Source organism: Anabas testudineus, chromosome 9, assembly GCF_900324465.2.
Source record: "Anabas testudineus chromosome 9, fAnaTes1.2, whole genome shotgun sequence".
NCBI classification, from domain to species: Eukaryota; Metazoa; Chordata; class Actinopteri; order Anabantiformes; family Anabantidae; genus Anabas; species Anabas testudineus.
Window position 1 is genome coordinate 14,148,719 of NC_046618.1, and position 22,753 is coordinate 14,171,471.

General features: G+C 40.1%; 2 protein-coding genes across 4 annotated transcripts in view; both read left to right on the top strand.

The window, feature by feature from the left end:
* frmd3 (FERM domain containing 3) overlaps positions 1-11,658 on the top strand; it is a 38,009-nt gene extending 26,351 nt beyond the window's left edge. For all 3 annotated transcript variants that reach the window (XM_026342586.1, XM_026342587.1, XM_026342588.1), the window contains exons 11-15: positions 549-623; positions 1,921-1,989; positions 2,206-2,330; positions 8,426-8,663; positions 9,275-11,658. In XM_026342586.1, the coding sequence (XP_026198371.1) occupies positions 549-623; positions 1,921-1,989; positions 2,206-2,330; positions 8,426-8,663; positions 9,275-9,755 (988 nt within the window). In that variant the 3' untranslated portion in view covers positions 9,756-11,658. The remainder of the gene's footprint in view (positions 1-548; positions 624-1,920; positions 1,990-2,205; positions 2,331-8,425; positions 8,664-9,274) is intronic.
* Positions 11,659-15,124: 3,466 nt separating this feature from the next.
* On the top strand, positions 15,125-21,477 carry LOC113150474 (lysine-specific demethylase 2B-like). The gene is made up of 13 exons (XM_026343028.1): positions 15,125-15,305; positions 15,723-16,598; positions 16,725-16,812; positions 16,892-16,970; positions 17,982-18,126; positions 18,478-18,638; positions 19,274-19,428; positions 19,516-19,599; positions 20,059-20,125; positions 20,261-20,383; positions 20,501-20,847; positions 21,055-21,162; positions 21,296-21,477. The coding sequence occupies exons 1-13, from the start codon at positions 15,125-15,127 to the stop codon at positions 21,390-21,392; spliced, it is 2,511 nt and encodes an 836-aa protein (XP_026198813.1). The 3' UTR covers positions 21,393-21,477.
* The last annotated feature ends 1,276 nt before the right edge of the window (positions 21,478-22,753 follow it).

A 22,753-nucleotide genomic window follows, 5' to 3' on the forward strand; every position in this document is an offset into this window, starting at 1 on the left:
GATGTAGCTATGAAAGTAAACACACTTTCTGATAATAGCGCTGCCCTGCATAACCCTGGATATTGACTTCCTAATGAAAGCAGCTCATGTTTCTCTAAGAGGCGAACCGAGGGGGAGTGGATGTCATCTCAGATGTCAGACAAGTATTGGAGTCCCTTAATCAAATCAGAGTGAATTGAGTTTGTGAATGGCAGCCAACAACATGTGGCTTCTTTCTCCGTGTATCTCTCTGCATCTCATGCACATATCAGGCTAAGAAGAGACGTGTCTGCTCTGGAGTCTGGTTTCCAATGAGACACTAAATGATGCTGAAGCAAACATCACGTTTTGCTCTTCGACAAGCTTTTCAAATTGAGCACCTTGAAACACCCTCCTACATTCCCTTACACGTTAAGGTAGACCTTATGTTATGGTAAGAGTCACAAACAAAAACCCATACAAATGATTTTCGGATCAGGTGTTCACCGCTTGTGCTCGAGTTGCTTTGTGAAACTCTGTGAACTCTTCGTGTGCATATCTTTTTGTTTCTTCCTCTCTCTCTCTGGCAGGTGTGCAAAGTCGAGTCAGATAAAGACAGTTTCCAGCAGTAATATCTTCTTCAAAGGCAGCAGGTTCAGATACAGGTGAGTTAGTTTTTAATAAGAGAATCGTTCTTCTGCACAACACATTGGCAGAGAGGATTTCAACTATTATAAATATGCAACATAAACTATAATATGTGAAAACATCTGGAGACAGACTGGACTTTAGCAAATTGCAGAAACAAACTATTTAATCACTTAACAGATTTGAACTCATGTAACTTCACCCACAGTCTTTCAGTAGTTTGACGTTCATGCAGTTAAGCTCATTGCCACACTATAGATCCCAATGCTGCTTCTCCTCTTCTTTATAGCAGCTTGTTCATCCTGTTCAGTGTTGGTTTCTGTGATTTACTGACCCTAATATCACAGAAAATCCTCTATATAAGTCTATTACTGAGGCCATGTTAGCCTCGATTCTCCTCTCAGACAAAGCTCTTTACCAGGCTTGTACTTCACTCTGCTCCCTTTCATCAGCTAGCTGAAGCAGTTTGGCTTAAGGGCTTAGCAGCGAGTAATAACATATGGTGGAGTTTGTTCTGAAATATGGGAATTGGTCATTTGTGTAAATGCATAACAGGAAAGAAATGTGTGATTCACAAAGTAAGGCAATTTTTGTAACTCTTTTCCAACTCTTGGAGCTGCTCATTGCAGCATTTTCCAACAGGAATACTTTTACCAGCACACTCAGCATTGATGTGATTGTCTCCGCTGTCAAGGGCTTGTGTGCCACTCCAGATGTTTCCTTTCACCCTCTAATTTATGACCTAACCATCAATCTCAGCAACAAAAGGGTAATGGGTAGTGTGGAGGTGCCTGCTGGCTTCGAACAGAGCGGTCCAAGTCCAGAAAGTCTTTTACCCAACAATAAATGTAATGGAGCTACTGACCCTGCAGGAAAGAACATCTCTGCTCAGCAGAAAACAGTTCTGAGCAACATCAAGACTCTTCGTTTACGACAATAACCACTACAATTATCTGTTTGGCAGTTTCTGTCAGACACATGTCCAACTCATAGAGTTGGACATGTGTCTATGAAACGTAGGGATACACAAAAAAAAAACATCATATAGGAATTTTAAGGGGCTTTTAGCTGGCTACTCTGTTCAATTTCGAAATAAAGTTTTATATTTTTCCAGTTAATATCAACGTATAAATCCGTATTTCAAACTGTCTGAAGCCTAATGTTTTAATCCTTCTGCAATATCATATAAAATATCTGATTTAACGGTGATCTTTTTATAAACTTGTAAGTGAATTTTGAAAAAAACTAAATGTAATTTGCAGCACTAGCACATCTTTGTCTTTTATGGAATTTATGTGTGTTTCTTTCTGTTAGTGGAAGAGTAGCCAAGGAGGTGATTGAAGCCAGCTCTAAGATTCAGAGAGAGCCACCTGAGGTGCACAGGTACGGTCGATCTCTCACAAAGTTACTCAATAGTTGATCAAAAATAAAATCAAAGTCCGAGGGATGGAAAAGTCGTGTGATTATACTTTTATTTATGTCAAAATGTGCATGGAAAGATTGTACAATTGGACGTCATCATGCGTGAATAATCTGTTCTTATGCATAACAATACACAGCTCAATAAAATATGTAAGACAGTCATTTTTCTGTTTTTAGAGCCCAGTTTGGTCAGAGTCGAAGTTACAACTCCCTGAGCCATAAAAACCTCATCATGAACATGGAACCGCTGGTACCTGCAATGCCGTCCACCAACGAATACGAAGAGACGGTCACAGACAATGGTAGGGTATTACTTACTCTGCATACTGTACTATACACACACAGACACACACACGTGTGCCCTCCTGTCACAGACCTCTGGAAAGTCACATGGGGTCTCCCTCGTGTGGGAATAAACACATGCACATGCACAACGCTCAGAGAGTGTTAATTGAGCAGCTGATGCTCCCATCCCTCCATCCGTCTTGTCTCCCTTGAGACACCAATCACAGCATGTTAAAAATACCCCTCCCATGATCCTCCCTAAGGATACGACCATGCCTGTGTGTGTCTGTGTGTGCAGTAGTTTGACTTTGAATTTTACTGAGGAAGATAAACTGTGTGACATCACGCTGTAGCACCAGCTTTCGTTATCACTAAGGAAAATCGTTTTTAAGTTACCTGCTCTATTTAAACCCAGGAAAACATACATGTATTATACATTTATTATTGTAATCCTGACTATCATTTATGTTTGTAGATAAAAATAAAATGTCTTTTTTACAAAAGAATGCAAAAAAATGCCACTGTGTTGAGGTGCACAGTATAATAAAGGGCGTCTGCTGAAGGATGTTTCAGTTTAGTTATCCATCAGCTGGCCTGTTGACATCTTGCTCACAGCTGAACTTAGATCAGTTCTCTCCCCTTGAGAGGAGAGAATAGGAGAAGGGCCTGGTTGGTTGTTTTTTTTCTCCTTATGTGGTCAAGCAGAGCAACACTGCCCAGTGGAAACCTCCTCTGAAGCCGGACAGAATAGCTGGTATTTTATCCTCAGAACACTAACATCACAAGTAGATTTATGACGTTCATAAAAGGTACTCACAAGACTGTCGTTTTAGTGCTTCCTTTGAAAAATGTTTTGCGTGCTATTGCCATTTTCTGTCTTGTTATTATTTCTGACACTTTCCACTGTGGCCTATGATCTGACTGAAGCATAAACCTAGTGACTAATGAGAAGAAAGCAGATAGTAAAGAGCAGGGGGTGAGGTTATACAAGGCATTAGGAGAGCCAGGAAGGAAGGCTGAGAGAAGGAACAAAGGTTAGTAATGGAAGGTCAAGTTACAAAGGAGATGTTCTGTACAATCACATAGAAGCTCTTCTTTTCCTTTTGCCTTCTCACCACCACCACACACACACACACATCGACCCCCGCCATGCTCGTCAGGCCTTCACACGTATCACTCTGTCGCACCATCGCTCTCGTCAAACTGTTGATGAACTTCTCCCTCTTACGCCTCTTCTGACAGAATTTACGGCCATTCCCTCGTTTTCTCCATCTCTTCTTATCTTTCTGCCTTTTCTCTGATCTCCCTTCATCCCATTTAGAAGAAAATCAATTCTGCGTTGGCCGAGGGTCAAGGAGCTGCAGCAATAACCCTCTCGGCTGTCTCAGTTGGTTAAATTGGGAGGGGCAGGAGGTAGTCATCAAATCAAGGGTCTCGTGCATCACTGACAGGATACAGGCTGAATAATGACTCAAGATTCAATTTACAAATGCCTTGTTTCCTGCTGCATCTCCTGCTACTTAGTGTGGTATGCTACCCGCAAATATAAAAAGGTCTTTGTTGTTTATTGTTGAACCAAGCGGTAGAACAACAACAAACCACTGATTGACTTTACCTGTGTCATTAAACTCTGTCTGTTTGTGGTTTAATGTGCAGTTTCCTGAATATTTTGATAGATTGACTACATGTATCCCTAAAATCTAAGGATTAAGTTAAAACAAAGAATAATCCATTACTATAAAATATGTTAGGATGCAGTACAAAGCACACTGGTAACTTGCCAAAGAGCAAGTTAGCATCTTAAATCTAAAGAAATGTTGTTGAATTTGCACATCCTATAGTTCCCATATCCCATTTGAGTGACAATGATGTTTCCTGTATGACCGTAGACTTTCACCCCACCTTTAAGTGTTGCCATTGGTAACAGCTACAACTATTGTATCATATATAGTTGAACAACGCGTTATAACCTCAGTAGCCCAACAGTGACATGCAGACTGTTTTGAGGAGGCTGCTGTGAGGACCTCAGGATAAAGTGTCCTTGAGATGGTCTAGAATCACATCTATATTCAGAGCACTAATCTCAACTATTAGAGAGGAAACAGGAAGCTGATCCAAGGTCAGCCCTGACCTTGTGTTTGTGGAGCATGTCACCTTCTTATCTACCAAAACCCATACACACACACTCTATTACACTCTCTCTCTCTCTCTCACACACACACACACACTGGGCATGTTTTGTAAGGCTATCACTCATGGTCGTTTCATAGGAATTAGGTTTATTCTTTGTATCCCATATTTAAGACTTCATCCATACTCCTGACATCACTTAACACAACATATTAGACCCTTGCCGTGATGGGAGTGATGCAACAAGTCTTGTTTTTCCCTCAAGTACACTAATATACAGCTTGGGTTGTATTGGTGCTTAACTTTATTGATGTTATTTTCATGTTTTGGTGAATAAAATGACCTAATATGAGGTGGAATAAGAATAATAAGCCTAATAAGGAGGAAAAGACGGATAAAGAAAGAGCTGCAGAGAGGAAAGTAAAATGATCCAGCCCATCCTGGGTCAGGCTTGCCCCTCTACGTATAATCAGTTAGATTAGCTGGTCCCCTGCAGCCAGGACCACCTGGTTATATATAGAAACTGCAGCTTTGGGCCTGATCCTCCTCTTAAGCCCCTCCACTCTTTGCTAACATTGGTGACATTCACCGAAGGGCCCACAATATCTGTGTATCAGAGAGAGAGAATGTGTCTGGTCCATCTCTCACCATCGCTCTCAGTGCATATGTATAGGCGTGTGTGACTGTGTGTTAGTACTCATCCCAACCTCAGGGAGTGAGCTGGCAGCCTGATCAGGGTGTGATGGTCTTGCCGTAGGCAGTTGATCTGAGGTTTGTTATCAGGCTGAACAATGGAGCTTCTTGAGCACAGAAACACTGACGATGTTGGAGGCAGCCTCATGCAGTGCACTTTGGATTTAGGAGCGAACAACGCGAGTGAAACCCGGATATATGGGAGTCAGGGCCCAGTGGCGAAACTCGGGCTGGACATGAACCCTGACAGTTTGGAGGGTGATAGGATGGAGGAGGGACAGGCTGGGCCTCTTCAATTATATCACCTAGGGGAGGCTACAGAGGAGCGGGCATCATCGGCAGTCGTGGGAGAGGCCTTGAGGTGCCAGGTGAAGATAACAACACGCCGAAGCCTCCACCTACGTATAGCCAATCACACGGCACAGGATGTTTATGTGCGACTGGTGGGGCACGGAAGATGCATTGCCGAAACCAGCACTGGACATCAGACAAACACACTGCAACACAGTAAGAGAGAGGGGGAAAGGCAAAAACACATCAAGAGTGTCTGAAGTATGGACAGTGTGGTGCATCTTTTTGAAAAAAGTGCTTTTTAATGAAGCTTATTTTAGCTGCGAGTCACTGAAAGTCCACATATAACAAGACGTTTCTTCCCAGAGTGAAACCAACATGTATATTTACAGTCCAACCGAGATCTATATGCACTTCAAATGTATGATGAGCTAGTCTAGCACATTAGATGGGTTGTGAGGTCTGTTGTAGGAAGTGCCTGGTGCAAACTGTGAGTGTAATCTGCCAAATATTCTGTGTGTGTGATCTGATGCAGTAAACACCATAAATATCCTATAGTTACATGATATTTTCTGCTATGTGACCTATTCTCAGACATAATACCTGCAGCACAACACAATGCTAATCATGCTATGTTTAAACGCCTTCAGGAAGGCGTTTGAAATATTTCAGTGGCTGGTTTTTGAGTTTTAATGGAGAATATATATAAATACAGAAGAGAACTGCTACGACACTGAGTAGGCAGCTTAACCATTCTTTGCTCTCATGCTTGAGAATAAAGAACGAGATTCTTTATTCTCTGTTTTTATGCAACTATTGATTACACAGGAATCTCTGAGAACCAGTGCAAACATTGGTGATCAAAAGTTTCATAAAAGGATTAAGAGTTTTTTTATAATATCTCCTTATAGTTATTCAATGAATATTGAAAGTTAGATTTACATACAACAGTAAGGTTGATAACTGTACAGCCAGTATTGTGTTTGATCTTTGACTTTAAGATTGTGTACAGTCTATATGAAATGATCGGTATGAGCTAAACAGATAATAGACTCAGTAAATAAGTACTCTAGTCTAGTGTCTGGGTGTCGATGAAGACATTCAGACACATGACAAAGATAAATACGTCTGTCAATCTACACCAAGTGGACAGCCCTGCTCTGTGTGTGTGTGTGTGTGTGTGTGTATGATGGTCATGCAGGAATCTGACACCTCGTAGTGTGAATCGCCTCATCTCCTCATAAGGAGGGTTGTACCACTCCTGAGCCGACAGACAGTAACAGCAAAGTAACTGTGTCGTAAGTCAAGTTAAAGGTCGAACGTCAGGATATCCCAACATTTTTCTCCTGATAAAGTTATTATAACAGTAGTCATTTAAAAAGCCAATGAGACAGTTCATGGATTTACAGCGATACATTTATTAACTGTTTTCACAAAAATATCTGCCAAAGAAAACAAGGAAAACAACATCAAATGTTTTTCATTATCTGCTTAAGTTAGCATCTGATTTGCAAATCATAGCGTGACGTCATGGTATCGTAACTAATCGCATACAGTGTCAGCATCATTCATTAAACAGTGGCAAGACAAAGTGTAAAAATCTCAATTACTTCGTACTTTTCCTGTAAAAGAAATTCTGCTTTGCATTACAGCTTAGTTTCTTGCCTTTTATGTGCATTAAGTTGAATTATGTTACACTCAGACTATTACTGAGTTTTTTAAGGTGGAACCACTAATGTCCACATGTTGAGTAGTTTCTGTCTATTCTCATCGCAGCTTCCTCACCTCTATCTATTGCTCCTCTCAGTTTTTTTCTTGTGCTTCTGTTTATTGTCGAGTACCTCCTTCCTTTTCACTCAGTCGCCGGTCTGTTTCCATGGTAGCTGTCACCACTCGCTTTCTCCTCCTTTGCTCCTTGTCCGTCTTTAATTTCTCTCAACTTGTGTCTGAAGCGGTTGGCTTGGAAACTGATGGCAAAAGCCAAACAGTTTGACCTTGAGCTTCTGTAACTGATTTTATGTATTATTTTTTTTAGCTCAATAGCTCCACAGAACTTTGAGACGAACAGGTTTGTGTGGTTGTGGTTTCATTTTGTTAGATGTAGACTATTTTCATATTTAATTCATGCACTTCAGGACAATATGGAACATATTTATTATAATGCAATGAAACATATTGTGAGTGTGTGTGTGATCATGAGATAGAGCCTGGATCAGGGAAGAGTCGACAAGCTGAGTCAGACGTCACTGAACATTTACCCCCCCAGCTCTTACTTAATTCATAGCAGGAGGACAGCTGGGCTTATTTTTAACACTACACATACAAGCACACACACACACACACACACACACACACACACACACACACACACCGCTCTGCTGTGAGGCTACGTCACCTCAAGCAGGAATAGTTTCCACACTGCAGCATTATTTCATTTTATAAAATTGTATTTTTGTCAATTTAAGCTGTTTCCTGACGTTCACGACAGCCTGAACTTTATGTCCCCTGCCATCAGCAGTAAGCGAGACGCAATAACTCACAGCTGCAGCATAATACCAAGACTTGTACTGTATATAAAGTTTAGATGCTTTTTGTGTTTAACTAGTAATGTAACTGCTCTCACTCTCTCAGAGTTGACGTAAAGTATATTTTTCATTGTACTTGCTGGTGTTCTGGGTGATGTCTGTGGGCGCTTTAACCTTAAGAAGCAGAGGATCCCCATCTTGTGGCTGGTGTGTTATACTGCAGTTAAAACGTTTAATGAACCATATATAATACATTGAAGAGTATTATAAACTATATAATATTATTTATATTAAACTACAATTGTTATAGAAACAAAGATGGAAAGATTATAACTAATAGTAACACCATTCTGACTTTGTGTGTGTGTGTGTCAGAGGGATTATTTTTATTACTAGTTATATTGGTAGTTGTTGTATTAATTAAATATAATTGTAATTTAAAGCCAGTTTCTTGTTTTTTTTCCACTCACCAGGTGTTGTTGCCGTGAAAGACCCAGTCCCTTTGTCTCCTCTCAGACCTTCAGCTGCACCTGCAGACACAGAGCAACAAAGCACTGAAAGAGGAAACTCTGCTTTGAGCAGCGACCTGCAGCCTCCTTGTGTTTCCATGGAAACCTCAAATCTCCGACCTCAGACACCCAAAGTTGAAAATGAAGAGGAGGAAGATGACGAAGTCAGCGGCGCACTCACCATCTCTGAGCTCGTCTACAGGTCTGCAGACTTTTAGTAGTAGATCTATAACAATTTGTAAAGCTTCTGTCAGCTTAGTGTTGTAATTTTCTGTGCCCGTGGTCCTGTATTTCACAAGCTTATGAAAATCAAAAACAACATTATAGTAGACTGACATGTCTCAAATTGACATAGATATGACTCTGAATACAGTAGATGCTCCTCTGTAGCTGCTAAAAGGTTCAACAAGTCATTGCAATAATTTACCATCAGAGCTGGTCCCGGTTTTCCATGTGAACTCAAATGTTGTTAACACTTTATTTCTTGTGCCCTCATCTGGCAGCTTAAACATAAAGCACCTGCTATCTTGTCTTGACACAATTTTAGTGCTGTACTTATTGTAAATCATAGACTAATTAGACTATCGGTCATACAAATGGATAACAAACAAGACACACGTCTTGTTGAATACTTTGATGGTCCCCATCAGTTGATGCACGGCACAAGAGTTATGTTGTGCAAGACTTTCTTTGCAGGAACACAGGTAGCAGCGCATGATCCAGGTGTTAGTCTCCTCATCTTCTTCTTTTAATCAACTGTTCATTCCTACGTGATAATATGTGTTTTCTAATCTTTTTTTAAATTTTCTCCAGCCCCTGTGCAAGCATGCTGCCCACACCAGTGGACGACAGTCAGGGAGGCGTCGATTTGCTCTTCTCCTCTCCTGTCCAGAGCCCTGCCAGGCTGCTGAGGGAGCTCCATGCCGACCCGGACATCCAGGCCCAGCTGGAGGCTGAGAGGGAGCGAGACCGGGCCTATGAACGCACTCGCCAGGCCGCGAGAAGTCGAATGAGTGGGGTCCTGACCAGCAGCCTGCGCCTGCTGTCCTCCAACGAGAGACTCAATGCTTGTGTGCTGAGTGTAGCCCGCTTCGTTGCTGCGGTCATGGGCGTCCTGCTTGTCACTGTGCCCACACTGCTGCTACTGCTGGAGTCCGACATCGACGTGTCGTTTCTCCACGAGATCCGCCAGACACCGGAGTTTGAGCAGTTTCACTATGAGTATTACTGCCCACTTCGTCGCTGGATCCTGTGTAAGATCAGCATGGCCATGGAGAACCTGTGGTCAGACTGAGGGGGGTGAAGGAGGAGAGGCAAGTGTGAGGTCACTGTGGGGGGAACAAACATGCCCAAATGTCTGTCTTAACATGTAATTTAATCTTATCTTCAGTCTTAACAGGCAGACCAAACAACCTATCTGCCAGTGGGATTAAATCATCTCTCTTGTTTAAGTTCACATTATATTATGAGCAGTTGCTCACTCATGAGGCTCCTTTATTTAAAAGCAGGATCACATGGGTGATACTTTGACGGTCCCCAGATTAACAGCACCACTTCATAATTATGCTACTAACAATTAAATTAAACTGAAACAGGTAGATTTGTTCCACCTCTTCAGCATCATAAGTTACCGTCTTGAAGATTTCAATGACTTGTTAAGATAGACACTTATGGCAGTGACAAACAGAGAAGAAGACATGCTCACGTGTTGAGGGAAGAACTCTTGGAAAGGTGAAATGAATAAAAAAGAGAAACTAACAAAACTGACATAGAAGAAGAAAAGCAGTCGGTTGTGGTCTGTTCACTCCTGATGCTGACAAGTTGATGCAGAGACTATTTTATCTCAAGCCATTGGTTCCAGAGCCTGTCAGTCATGACGGAGTGGGTGGGGACATAGAGGGAGATGGTTGATTTGTCACTGAAGTCGACGCAGTCAGAGGTACATTATGAATATACTTCTATATATTTAAAAACAAAAGAGCAAGATTAATAATGAATACCAATCTTAAATAAGTTGTTTTTAAATTTTTGTACATTTTTATGTGATCCAGATCTTTCAGGAATTTTTCAGTCAGAGGATCTACTTTGAGCTTATTTTGAAATTAAGAGTTTACAAAAGGATTACAAAAAAAAAAAAAAGAAAATTTATTGAAGTTTATCGGGATGATGGGTGGTGAGAAATTTAAACTATTTTTTAAGACTACTGTCAACATTTGTTGCTTTGGTAGCACTCTGGGTTTTTCCTATAAAGATTATAGCACAAACCTTTTACACAGACCACAGATTACAACTGTTTCAGATTATGTGATGTCATTTTTGGAAATAGGAGAGAAGCATGAGAGAAGCTTTGGTCTCTCTGTGATGATAAACATTGTGTGTTTTGTTGAACCTCTAAATGTCTTCAGAACTAAATGTTAGCTCATCGATTAAGGCTACTAGTTTGTCTTTCATTGTGGTTTTGGGAAGTTTTAACACAAAATATGTAAAGAAATGCTGGAGGATTATGTGAAAATGTTACACTGAGGTACAGTTGACCCTGATTTTGGACCTGAAGAGGGTAATTTGATGGTCAGAACAGAGAAACAGGTGTGGACACTGAAACCATACTTTCAATATATAATGCAACGCATTCACATAATTGTCCAAATCTTTCATACAGGTTCTTCTCTTTTCTGGTCTATAAAGTGTTAATAACACTGAACAAATGTGGCAGAAGTACAGTTGCTGATATTTAACTTACAGAAACATATAGTCACAAAATCACATTAATTATTTCTAAGAAGACCTGTAATAATATTTTCAGTGTTTATCACTGACTGAATGACTTCAACTGTTAAAAAACCAAAGCAAAAGCCATGAGATTATTTAGGCAGGACAGACAGAATTTCCAGTTATCGATTACAGAGGAAGAAAATGTATATAAGTGGTGTTTGAGGAATGTGATTGTGGTTTAAGTCTATACCGTAAAGGTATAACAGTCATTGCTGCTGGGGGTGAGGTCCCCTAAAGGTCTGGAGCCATGGAGTCAGAGAGGAACAACATCAAGATTAAAACTGAGAGGTTGGAAAAACATACAAAGATATAACGAGGGATAAAGTGTACAATGTGAATTCATCTGTGTAAAACAGAACAAACGTGAGGTTATAGTATGAAACAAAAGAGACTTAAGCCGTCATTGGACTACAGACTAAATCACAGTGTAATTATTCAGCATACAGACATACAGCATCTGTAACCTTTGGTTCAAATTGTTGTTTTGTTTTTTTTTTTCTTTTTCTATTTTGATCCACTTCTCAGGAAAGGGCATTAGCAATTTACGTTCAAAATAAGAAATATGTGTCTAAAAAATACACAGAAAACAAATAAAAAAAAACATCTAATCACAACATAAACCATATAGTTTATTCATAACATTCATGTCTTGCTATTATGAATATCCAAACTTATTTATACCTAATCTGAAGCCAGACATAAATATGGCTGCAGATTGTCTGTGTTGTTGTGTAGCCTCATTTCATTCCACTACATGTGTAGACATCCATGTCATTCTAATACAATATATAACCCAAGACGTCTTTACTGCAGTTGCAGTTTGGCTGTCATAGCTGAACCTCCACACTGCTTTTAATAGCCATGCTAGTTGGTTATTGGTACACAGCTATCAAACTAGCAGTAGCAGACTAGTCAGTCTCTATCAAAGCTCTAAGTATTTAGGCTCTTCTAAAGAACTGAGCTGATGCTTTGAAGTTTGTTTTCAGAAATCAACCTCCATGATCATCGCAATGCACATAACCATCAAAGCATTATATTCCATTCAATGCCTCATATTATTATCAGCCGTGTTGTCAAATACAGTAAGTCTGTAGACTTTATGCATTAACAAGCTTTATGCATATGAGAAAATATGCAGTAACAATAGAAACACGCTTATTTGGGACAAAGCATTTATTTTCCTACTACAGTTCATGCACTGAGTTTTAATGCTGACACCAAGCGAAGGGCCAAACCACTATGATGACAATGTTTGCATTAAACATCACCGACTCTGAGATAAAAGCAGCTTCACTGTGGCGGATGAAGCTGATCTGTATGCACTGCTAAATGATCACCATTAAACCATCATAACTAACAGGGGAGGATACCATCACCAACTATCATCTTGTGTACACGTGTATCTGTCTCAGCATGCACCAAAATGCTTCAGCGATTCACTGTAGATTTCTAAATAAACAGACTGTAAAGGCTTCATGTACACAGCTGTACAGACGTTGTTTGATCCTTGTCCTTTATTTCTGTGCTTCATCCTCCTCCAACTAACCCCTGAAATATTTCACTCAGCTCTTTTTCCTGACCTCTAAATGCAAGTTGCATGCTCTCATCTGTAAATACTGTGTTTATAGTTGTGGCACAAAAGAAAAAATAATAGATTTCTGTTCTGTCTTTCCTCTGTGTCTTGTCTGTGTAACGCGACCTTCTGTAGACATAGGCTTGGCTGTCTTGACCATCTTTGACAAACGCATGTTCTCTGTGGTTTTATCAGTAGAAAGAGGAAGGACATGTTGAGACATTGAAGTTGTTGTTATGTTTTTGTTTTTTGTCGAATCAGTTTTTGCAAGTACATTTTAAAAAAACAAAACATGTCATTCATTGTGCTTTGTGGTTTATTTTAGAGACTTGAAGCCGTTGCTGTTAGCGTTCTTTAAGTTGATACAGAAACAAAATGGTAGCCTTTTATTTATTTTTTTTCAAACAACAAGACCTCTTCATGGTTGCTTGGAAAATACAGTTTACAACTTCTTAAAGAGCATATTTGAAGTATTTGACTAATTAGCTTAATTGTGTCTTTGGTGTGTGTGTTTGTGTGTGTGTGTGTGTGTGTGTGTGTGAGTGTAAATCATTAAACAGCAAACCCTGTTGCTAATGGAGCATGCTATTAACTGAATCAGTTCAATTCACAAAGATGAATAAATATGACGTGGGTTAAAAAACACTGAACAGAATGAATGGAAAGTGAAACGACACCTCAGCTCATTGCAAACAACAAAAGGCCTTCGGTGATGAAACACATCTCTGGCCCCACGACACTGTAGCATCATATCAAGTTGTAGCTCATCAGTTAAACGCCTTTATGAGTTTGAAGAGGATTTTCAGCTCTTGTTTTGAGCTACTGTCTTTTACAAACAGTACAAAGATGGAGTACAACTTTTGTTGCCTGTACGTAAAACTGTGATTAAATCATTGTCAAGATCGCGCACCATTTGGCATCACATCTATTTAATACCAATCTGGAAGTTTCTGACATGAGTCAAGTATTTACAAACCTTAAATTTAATTATCTGCCTTCAAATGTGAGGTTAAAAAAAAAAAAAAAAAAAAGCCTCTTTACAGAAAGCTAGAAAACAAAACTAGAAAACAAATATTGCTTTTAATTAATTTATTTAAGATTTTAAATATTTGAACTCAGGTCTACTATATGCAAATCTACTGGACATCACACAGTATGAGGAAAACTTACTGTTGTTTAATATTTTATTTCATAGTTGTGTGGGCATGTACAGTCGGAAACTCTCTTGCACGCTCACTTTGTGGTTTTCAATTGTTAGACTGATTGTTTTGTCGTTTTATTGGTTAGTCTGATCTTTTTATTTATTTATTAGTCATTCAGTCTCTTTTAATAAGAAACTCTGGGAGATTTAAGGAGAATAAGAAAAAAAAAAATCTCTAAGAAATGCCCCCCTCTCTCCTGGGACAACCAAGCCTTATAAACTTTGTGAAGTGAAAATTTTGAATGTTTCTATGTTATAAAAGAAAATATGGATTGTTTTATATGTTAATACTGCCACAATTAAGCTCCCCAGTGAATAAATATTGGAACATAATTGCCTGACGTGTGGCTTTATGTGACTTTTCGTTTATTGTGGTTTGAGTTAATAATTATTGCTCAACACTATTTCCCATGACATTGTCCCAAGGCTTTGTCTCGCTCAAGTGGTGTAAAAGAGCTACTGCACTTTTTTAGCTGGCATCTCTATGGTGATATTTGTTTGAGCAACATAAGACTTCTGGGATACAATGAGTGTTCACACCTTTAGTGGCTGGAGTTGTAAGAACAGAAGTGCTACAATAAAGGCGAGCTGAAGAATCAAATGTAGTTAACTAAAAACCTCAAGTAGATTCTACAATAAATTATCTGTTGAGGAAAACGGGAAAAGGTAAGAGTGACTTCTTATTTTTAACTGTAGCTTTTGTTTTTATTGCATAAGTAGACAAAACCCAGTCTGGCTGTTATCCACTGTGATAATGCAGTATGTGTATGTGTTAAATACATGATGTATTGCCTAAGTGAATCAATTGTGAGTTGTTTTGCTTCTGATCTGAGCAGGATGGTGAAGTTACAGCCTGATCATCGTTTCCTCTGAAGCAAAACTGCACTGAATTATCTCAGAGCAGCAAACAAATACATGAAATCTAAATGGTGTGATGGAGAAAATAAAACAGCCCTAAGTGAACAGATGTTTGTTTGGCTGATAATGAGACAACAATGAGATTGGAAAAATACCGAGTAAATACACAACGATGGATACACTTGAAAAACAGGAATCACAAAGGACCCAAGCTTCAAATACTCTGGAGATAGATTTTACCACAAGGGATACTCACGCCATGTCTGAACACATGGAGGATGCTGGGAACTGGAGGCAGAGCATCCACCAGGAGTGGAACCTCCACCCTTTAAGTGACTCTCTCTATAGTGAACAGCAGAAGCTGAGGGTTGTGTTGGACTGGGCTCACAGTTTCCTCAGCAGCACGTCAGAGGTTAACTCTGAAAGCTGCAGAGCTGACGGTTTGAAATTGGCCGCTACGATACACAGGGAAACAGAACCGACAGGACCAACATCTAAATGTTCATTTTCAGCTAATTACAATTATCCAGTCACCTGTAGTGCAGTTAGTAATGAGGTACTTAAAAGAAGAGGGTCTACGGAAAAGGTTTGCCAACTAGAACCATCAAATTATAGGAGCAGTGAACAAAATAATCTCCTCTCCGGATGTAAGTCGCCTTCACAAGAGGCTCTCCACACACTCTTTTCCTCAGGGAGAGATGATGTAACTTGGCCTGAGTGCAGAGAAACAGAAAATTGGAAAAGTAGAGAGCCACAGCACAGCACCAGCAAGCAAACGTCTAGCCACAACAACCACAGAACAGGCAGACAGCACACAAGCGCATCTGACATCAGCTCAAATCAAACTTTTTCATCAGATGCTGCAACACGCCTGATCAAAGCAGGTGTATCATGCTGGAGTGATGCCAGAAAAGACAGCGCAGGTGCTGTGAGTACCTCAAAAATGTGCAACAGTGATTCTACAGATGGCATTCATGATAGAGCGCGGTCAAAAAGAGAACTGACAGGAAATCAAAAGGCACTGGAGGAGATGGAGGTTGAAGAGGAGAGAACAGAGGATGGCAGCATGGAGGAAAGTATTGGAAAGCTGGGCAAAGAGTGCAGCTCTGCTTTTATTGTGTATACAAATGATAATGTGAGCTACAGCGAGCCACAGAAGATTGGCAAACAGATGGCAGAAAATGCTAAATCCAGCTGTAGCTATCATTTGAAAATACCATCAAATGTGACCGTTTATGAGCAGTACCAGCTGTGTGTGGATCAGCTGCAGCAACTCAGACAGAGGCAACGCTCGGAGAAAGAGAGAAAGCCATCTGAAGAAACTGCAGCACCTGCTGAAGCGCCAGTACCACCCACATCTTTCTTTGAACGTAGCTCTCCCAAAACAAACCCTGAAATTAACAAATGCCTTAATAAAGTACAAAACAAAAGGTTGTCAACAGCAGACATCACAGCAGAAAGGGCTTCAGACACCATTAATGAAAACAGGGAGAGAAGAAGAAAGGCAGAACATGAAGACAACTTGAACATGAATGAAACATTTGAAGACAGATCTTTGTGTCAGAGGAATCATGGTACTGTACATGTGGACCTCAATGGCAAAAATGATAGTTTGATGAAGAGAACTGCAAAAGCCATAACGTCAAATGATGAAGTTATTAGCACACATACGGATCAGATGTGGGCTGCGCCTGCTGATGTGGAGGACGGTGCTGCATCTGCTGCAAACCCAGGTACTGATTATTATGAATTATAATGAAACCAAATCTCAACCATGAAGCAAGATGTGTTGAGGGGGTTTAAAGCGTTACAGGTTTAATTACAAGGTAGTGATCATGTGCACGTATGTTGTCATCCAGGCACCAAACATCAAAGTCAAAGTCAGTCGCGGCTCTGTGAAAAGTCCCATTGGACAAATGCAGGATTATCGCGAAGGCAACAGATGAAGTAATAAGATGAACAATTCACCATTTAACACATTTTAATGATTTGTAACTGTATTGTAACCTCATTCTCATCTCTCCAGCAGGCCTCAGTCAGCAGGAGGAACCAAATCCACAAAGAGGGAGAACACACAAACAAAGAGACGCACACTGGAAGACAGAGTGACACACACGTCACCGTACAGGGGGGCGCGCTCAGACCTGCAACCTGCACAGACACACACACCTCTTCATGACGACCCCAGAGCAACTTTAGGTGAAATTGACACCAAAATAACAGACGTGTTTACAGCAAACCATAGAGAAATTCTATGTAAATTGAACATTACAACATATAAAACAGCACAAGTCACCAGCAGTTCATATGACCGGCTACATGTTTCGTGGGTTCAACATGAGAAATCTTTTAAATGAATTTCACACTTCATCAGACATCGATCCAGCAGCGAAGTCATGGGACAGCAGGGATTTTCACCAGAGCTTTTTGTGTTTCAAATTGTTGCCCTTAGGCGCTCTGTCCTCACAATGTCAACTATTTATTTTATGGTTGAGACTTGGAATAATTATATAACGATTACATTTAAGGTCATGTCTTGGTTTCGACTACGGCAGTAAATTAATGAAAGCAAAAATAAAAGGGGGGTGTAGTTAATGAGATTATTATGGCTTCAGGAATGTCTTATGAAAGTAAATGTTTCATAATCCATGAATTTCATATAATTGCAACATGTTCATTTATATATATTTACATATACTTTTACACGGTATGATCTAACAACTCTTTGTTTGCTTTCACAGCTTCAACAATTGACTGCAAATACAGTGTAAGATTATTTATAATATCACTGGGCTTTTGTTATTATAAATCTACATACAGTACAAAGTGATGACATCTACTAAATTTGTTTTACAGGCATCAAAATACACTGTAGATATAATTTGATGCCAATGTAGAATCCTGCAAAAAGGAAATTAATACAGTCGTATATATTAATAAGGATGACAATAATGTAACATGAAAAGTGACGTAAACATAAATCCTGAAAATCTTTGTCTGAAGTTTTTGTGTCGCAGTAATTCTTCTGCTTTCTATCAAACGTTTTTCAGCTTTGCAGGTTTTAATGTGTCTACTGGGATAAACAGTGTCTGTGTTTTTGTCATTACACCTGTCAGCAAGCACGTGTCCCTGTATGTGACTGGCTGTTGATGCCTGATGAGGTGTGGCTGTCCATCCTGTCTCTGCTGCCTCACAGTGATCTGTGCGCGGTGATGCAGGTCTGCAGCCGCCTGCACACGCTGGCAACAGATTACACCCTCTGTGAGTCGCCCGCTGCACTGTAAACACTTCCCACTCGATAAGCTGGACATGCCGGCTGCAGCCAGTGCTCAGTAGCCGTGTTGTTTGGTTTAATGTTCAGGTTAGATATAGGTGTTTATGACCTGGGTAGGTTGGACATCCTGAACTTTTCCAAGTAGCAGCACATGGTGCGTTCTCATGATGTAGACTAAGTTCTTCCATTGCAGTTGTGTAATGTACCACTCCCTGGACAAACACGCTGTCAGATAACAAAGAGCTGCTCTCATACCTGTACACACACTGTAGGTCAGAGGAGAAGTTCATATACTGTACATGAAATAAATATTTAAATATGTGTTTGTCGCCCTGTAGGGAAAAGTCTGAGGGTTGAAAACTCCACCGTGACAGAGCAGTGGTTTCTGTCTGTGGGCCAACGCCGTCCTCGCAGTCTGTGTCTGTACAGCTGCAGCAGTCGATCTGTCACCTCCTGTGGGCTGGAGATGTTTTTCACTTCGTGTAACAACACACTGGAGGTAAAAAAAAAAAAAAAGTAAATCAGATCCAAGAGTCGAGGCAAAAAGAGAACCCAAGTTTAAATATGTCTTGCACTTGAACTTTCTATGTTTCTGTTGACACTGAATTTATTGACCTCACATCCTGAATCCACCTGTCGGCTGCCAATGTCTACAAAACAATAAAATACAATAAATATAGTCTCACTGCCATAAACCAGAGGTGGTCAGTACCAAGTAACCAAGTACACTTACTCATATTGTAAGTAACACCATAATAATATGTTATATACTATATACTATATTACTATAGGTTTGGTGTACTTACTGCATACTTATACACATTTAATATTTTTACTCCACTACATTTATATTACAGTCTTAATCAAACAACAAATGCTGATGAATTATTATGGATCAACCACCTTCACCAAGATAAAACACCCTGTCAACACTGGCTTTTATCTTTAGTAGCTTTTTTGTACCACACCATGTCATTAACCTTCAAACCTTATTTATGTACATATCTTTTACTATCATTAATTTTACTAACTTTGACATAACAGCTTTGAAAGATGAACTATACGTGTGTCTTGTGTGTAATAAATCTTGAATATGAGTTATTATGTTTCTGTGCTGTAATTTGTTAATTACAGGAAATCAGTGTCACAGGTTGTGTTGGTCCGGGTCTCCATGGTGATCAGATACTGGCTCTGGTTGGTCAGTTGTGTGACCGTGTGACCACCGTGGACGTGAGCTGGAGTGGAGCAACAGACACAGGAGTGGGAGCTCTGAGTGATGGGTGCTCAGGGTCAGTTTCACAAATACATAAAAAAGAAATGAGTTTGCTGAGTGGACATTAAAGTCAGTGTTTATGATTTATTTATCTTTCCTGTAGGTTGAGACTAAAGTCAGTGGTCCTAAACGGCTGTCACGTCACCGATGACCCACTTAAGAAACTTGCCATGAGACACAAACAGAGGTCAGAGTAATTCCCTGCTGTCTGATTACATCCCTACTGGATTACTGGGTGTAAATATCTTTAAATGTATGAATGGAGCTTACACTGTAGGCCAGGGCTAGTCAACGCTCAGCACAGATAGTTATTGGTTGATTGGTTGATTTTCTCACATTAGAAGAATATCAAACCATCAGCTGTCAATGTACAAGAGAAGAGTAAACCGAGCTGCAGCCGTGGCAAACAGTGTTCAGCCGTGCACGAAGCTTAGTTAGTATGGATGATATAACAAGAGAATTCCTGTTAAGATGCTTGTGTGAACTCTGTAGCCTTTTGTCAGTGTGTGATTCGGTCTGATCTGGATAGAACATTTTTTAGCTCACCTCCTCGAGGGCTCACATTTTCCTTTCACCTGCCTCTCCAGTGTATGCTACATACAGATGCAATGGGTTGCTGGTTTATATTTGTGTGTGTTCACATCAGTCTGTGCAGGCTGGAGGTGTTTGGCTGTCAGTTCCTCACTCCGACCTGTCTACAGACCATATATGAGGTACTTGAGGCACTAAGAAATAGCACAGCTACTGCTTAGGACCCACTGCCTGTCTAAAATACTGTATAAAAAACATTATACATATCCAAACATTATACAAGCATTTGTATTGTGTTTTCACTTTCCCTGTTTTAGATGTGCCCTGGTCTCCAGCATCTTAACATCGGACAGGTGCCAAAAGTGAACACACTCAGTCTCACAGTGATGACATCACATCTCAAAGGTCTCATTTCCCTCAATCTCACTGGTCTAAAGGCAGTAAGTTTGAGATTTAACTCAAAACTTTCTATGAATTGAGAATTTTCTGGTGAATATACATGAGCCAATGGCCCATCTGCGTTTTTTACTGTCCACCTCTGTTTTTCCCTGTAACAGGTCACTGATGCCACAGTGGACGCTTTGCTGCAGGTCTGTGTTGAACTTCAGAGTCTGACTCTCAGTTCCTGTCCTGGCGTCTCTGACCTCACACTGCACAACATCAGCAAATACACACCTTGTATTAGGTACAGACACATGCAGAGTTTATTTTCCAAGAGATGTTTTCTAACTTTAGTCCAGATTAGTTGTTCTCGACTCCTTGCTGTATCTCTCTGTGTATTTGTCAGGGCCTTAGACGTGAGTGGCTGTAAGACAATAACAGATTCAGGAGTCAGGTTTTTGACACTGGGGTGTAAAAGACTTGAGCAGCTGGACCTCAGCTCCACTGGCACAGGAAACCGAGGGTATGGCAAATAACAAACTGATCTATATGTAGTGTGTGTATTTCTCTGCGACTGTGTGTGTCAGTAACATTGTCATCATTTGGTAACGATCTACCTACCATCACTTTTAAATTGATGTTATCTACTCTTTTTCACCACTAAAGCAGTTGGTAGAGTAGAAGTAAAGTGCTTAAAGAACTGATGTGTGTGTCTGCATGTGTGACACAGGGTTGCTCTGCTGGCAAATTACTGCAGCAGACATCTACATACTGTCAAACTGAGTTTCTGCCACATCTCCTCAGAGAATATACTGAAGCTCTGCAGACGCTGCAAAAGGTCAGCAACCACACATGTACATAAACAGAGTTTCTGAAAACACAATTAGACGTTATGAGAATCAAAGCAAATCGACATGAGAACGTGTTTGCACACAGCTGTTTGCTGATTTCATGTTTTTTTCTCCCTTCAGTTTGACCGTGCTCCATCTGTATGGCTGTGCCCGACTCCCCACTGAGAACGAGATCAGAGAAGTTAACGCTACGGTCAAAGTTCACCCTCTGTCCTGACTCACATGCAAACATCTGCACACGACTGGACACAAAGCATTTAGAAGAGAGTCACTGTAAATAATCAAAAGAGTCCGAATAAAGAATCAACACCGTGACAATTTTACTTTGATTCCATTTACACAGGCTGAATGACGACTGGATCTCAAGGAGGACTTTTCAGACATGAACAAAATACATTTGAGTTCATGTGTTTAATTGTTCACTTTGGAAAGAGACCATGACTCTTATTACATCATTGTTAAATTAGGGACTCATGATTTGCTGTTTTGGACTCTTTGAATGGGTTATTTGAGTTTTTCTATTTTGATCAGGATCATTAACTTGTTATCTTTGCCTCGGCTCATTAGTTACCCCTGTGCTTTTATGAGAAACATTAGAAAAGTTACAAGACATGACAGCATCACATGACATGAATGCACCATATGATATGAATGCATCATATGGATTCAAAAACAAAAAGTTATGTTGTCTGCAGGTCCCGGTCGCCCTGTTATTTTCTTCTCCTTGTCACGCCTCAGGAGATTCTTCCACTTCACAGTCAGTTAAATTGCATTCGCAACATCAAGTTTTATGGTGCCAACTAAATTATTTTTGTCAGGAGTGTACACATATTAAAAAAGGGATGAGATCAATTATAAGGGAGCATATAAATGTGAGATAGCAGAGGGACCGAGACTATTCCTGCAGCTCTATTTCTCTATTTGTCAGATTTTTACATTGAGAAAAGCATTTATTTTTAATTCTGTAAAATCTGTTGTTTATTGGCTACAACTGACTTTTTACTTCACGATTTAAAACTTCTTCTTGTCCTTTTTGTCAAAGACATTAAAAGTAAAACTATGGCTTCAGCAAAAAAAGGGAGTGAGCGAAACAGCCTGCCGTCTCTCTTTCATGCCATAGATGTGGATAATTCAGGGCGCACAGAAAAAAGGGAGTTCTCTACTGGGTACCTGAAGCCCCACGTCCTGTCCCCAAAATCAGATAAAGTATTAAACCGCATGGACACTGACAAAGACGGCAGAGGGCGATTAAAGGAGTTTGTCTTTAAAGAACGACGCCAGGAGGAAGATGACAGTGAAGCTGAAGACAAGAACTCAACTGAGGAAGGATTTTCAAAAAACAAAGGACAGCTCGTATCCAGGTAAGACATGAAAAGTAGTGTGTTATGTTATTTAATATGACAAAATAACTTCATGTAATCAGTACATAAACACACATTACCTGGATATTGCATGGTCATTACTGTATACTACTATAGCACTTGCCTAGATATTACCCTGCTATTACCTCGTCAGTTATCACATATTACTCAACTATTTAACCGAGCTGTAAAGTGCTATCACATCCTAAAACTGAAA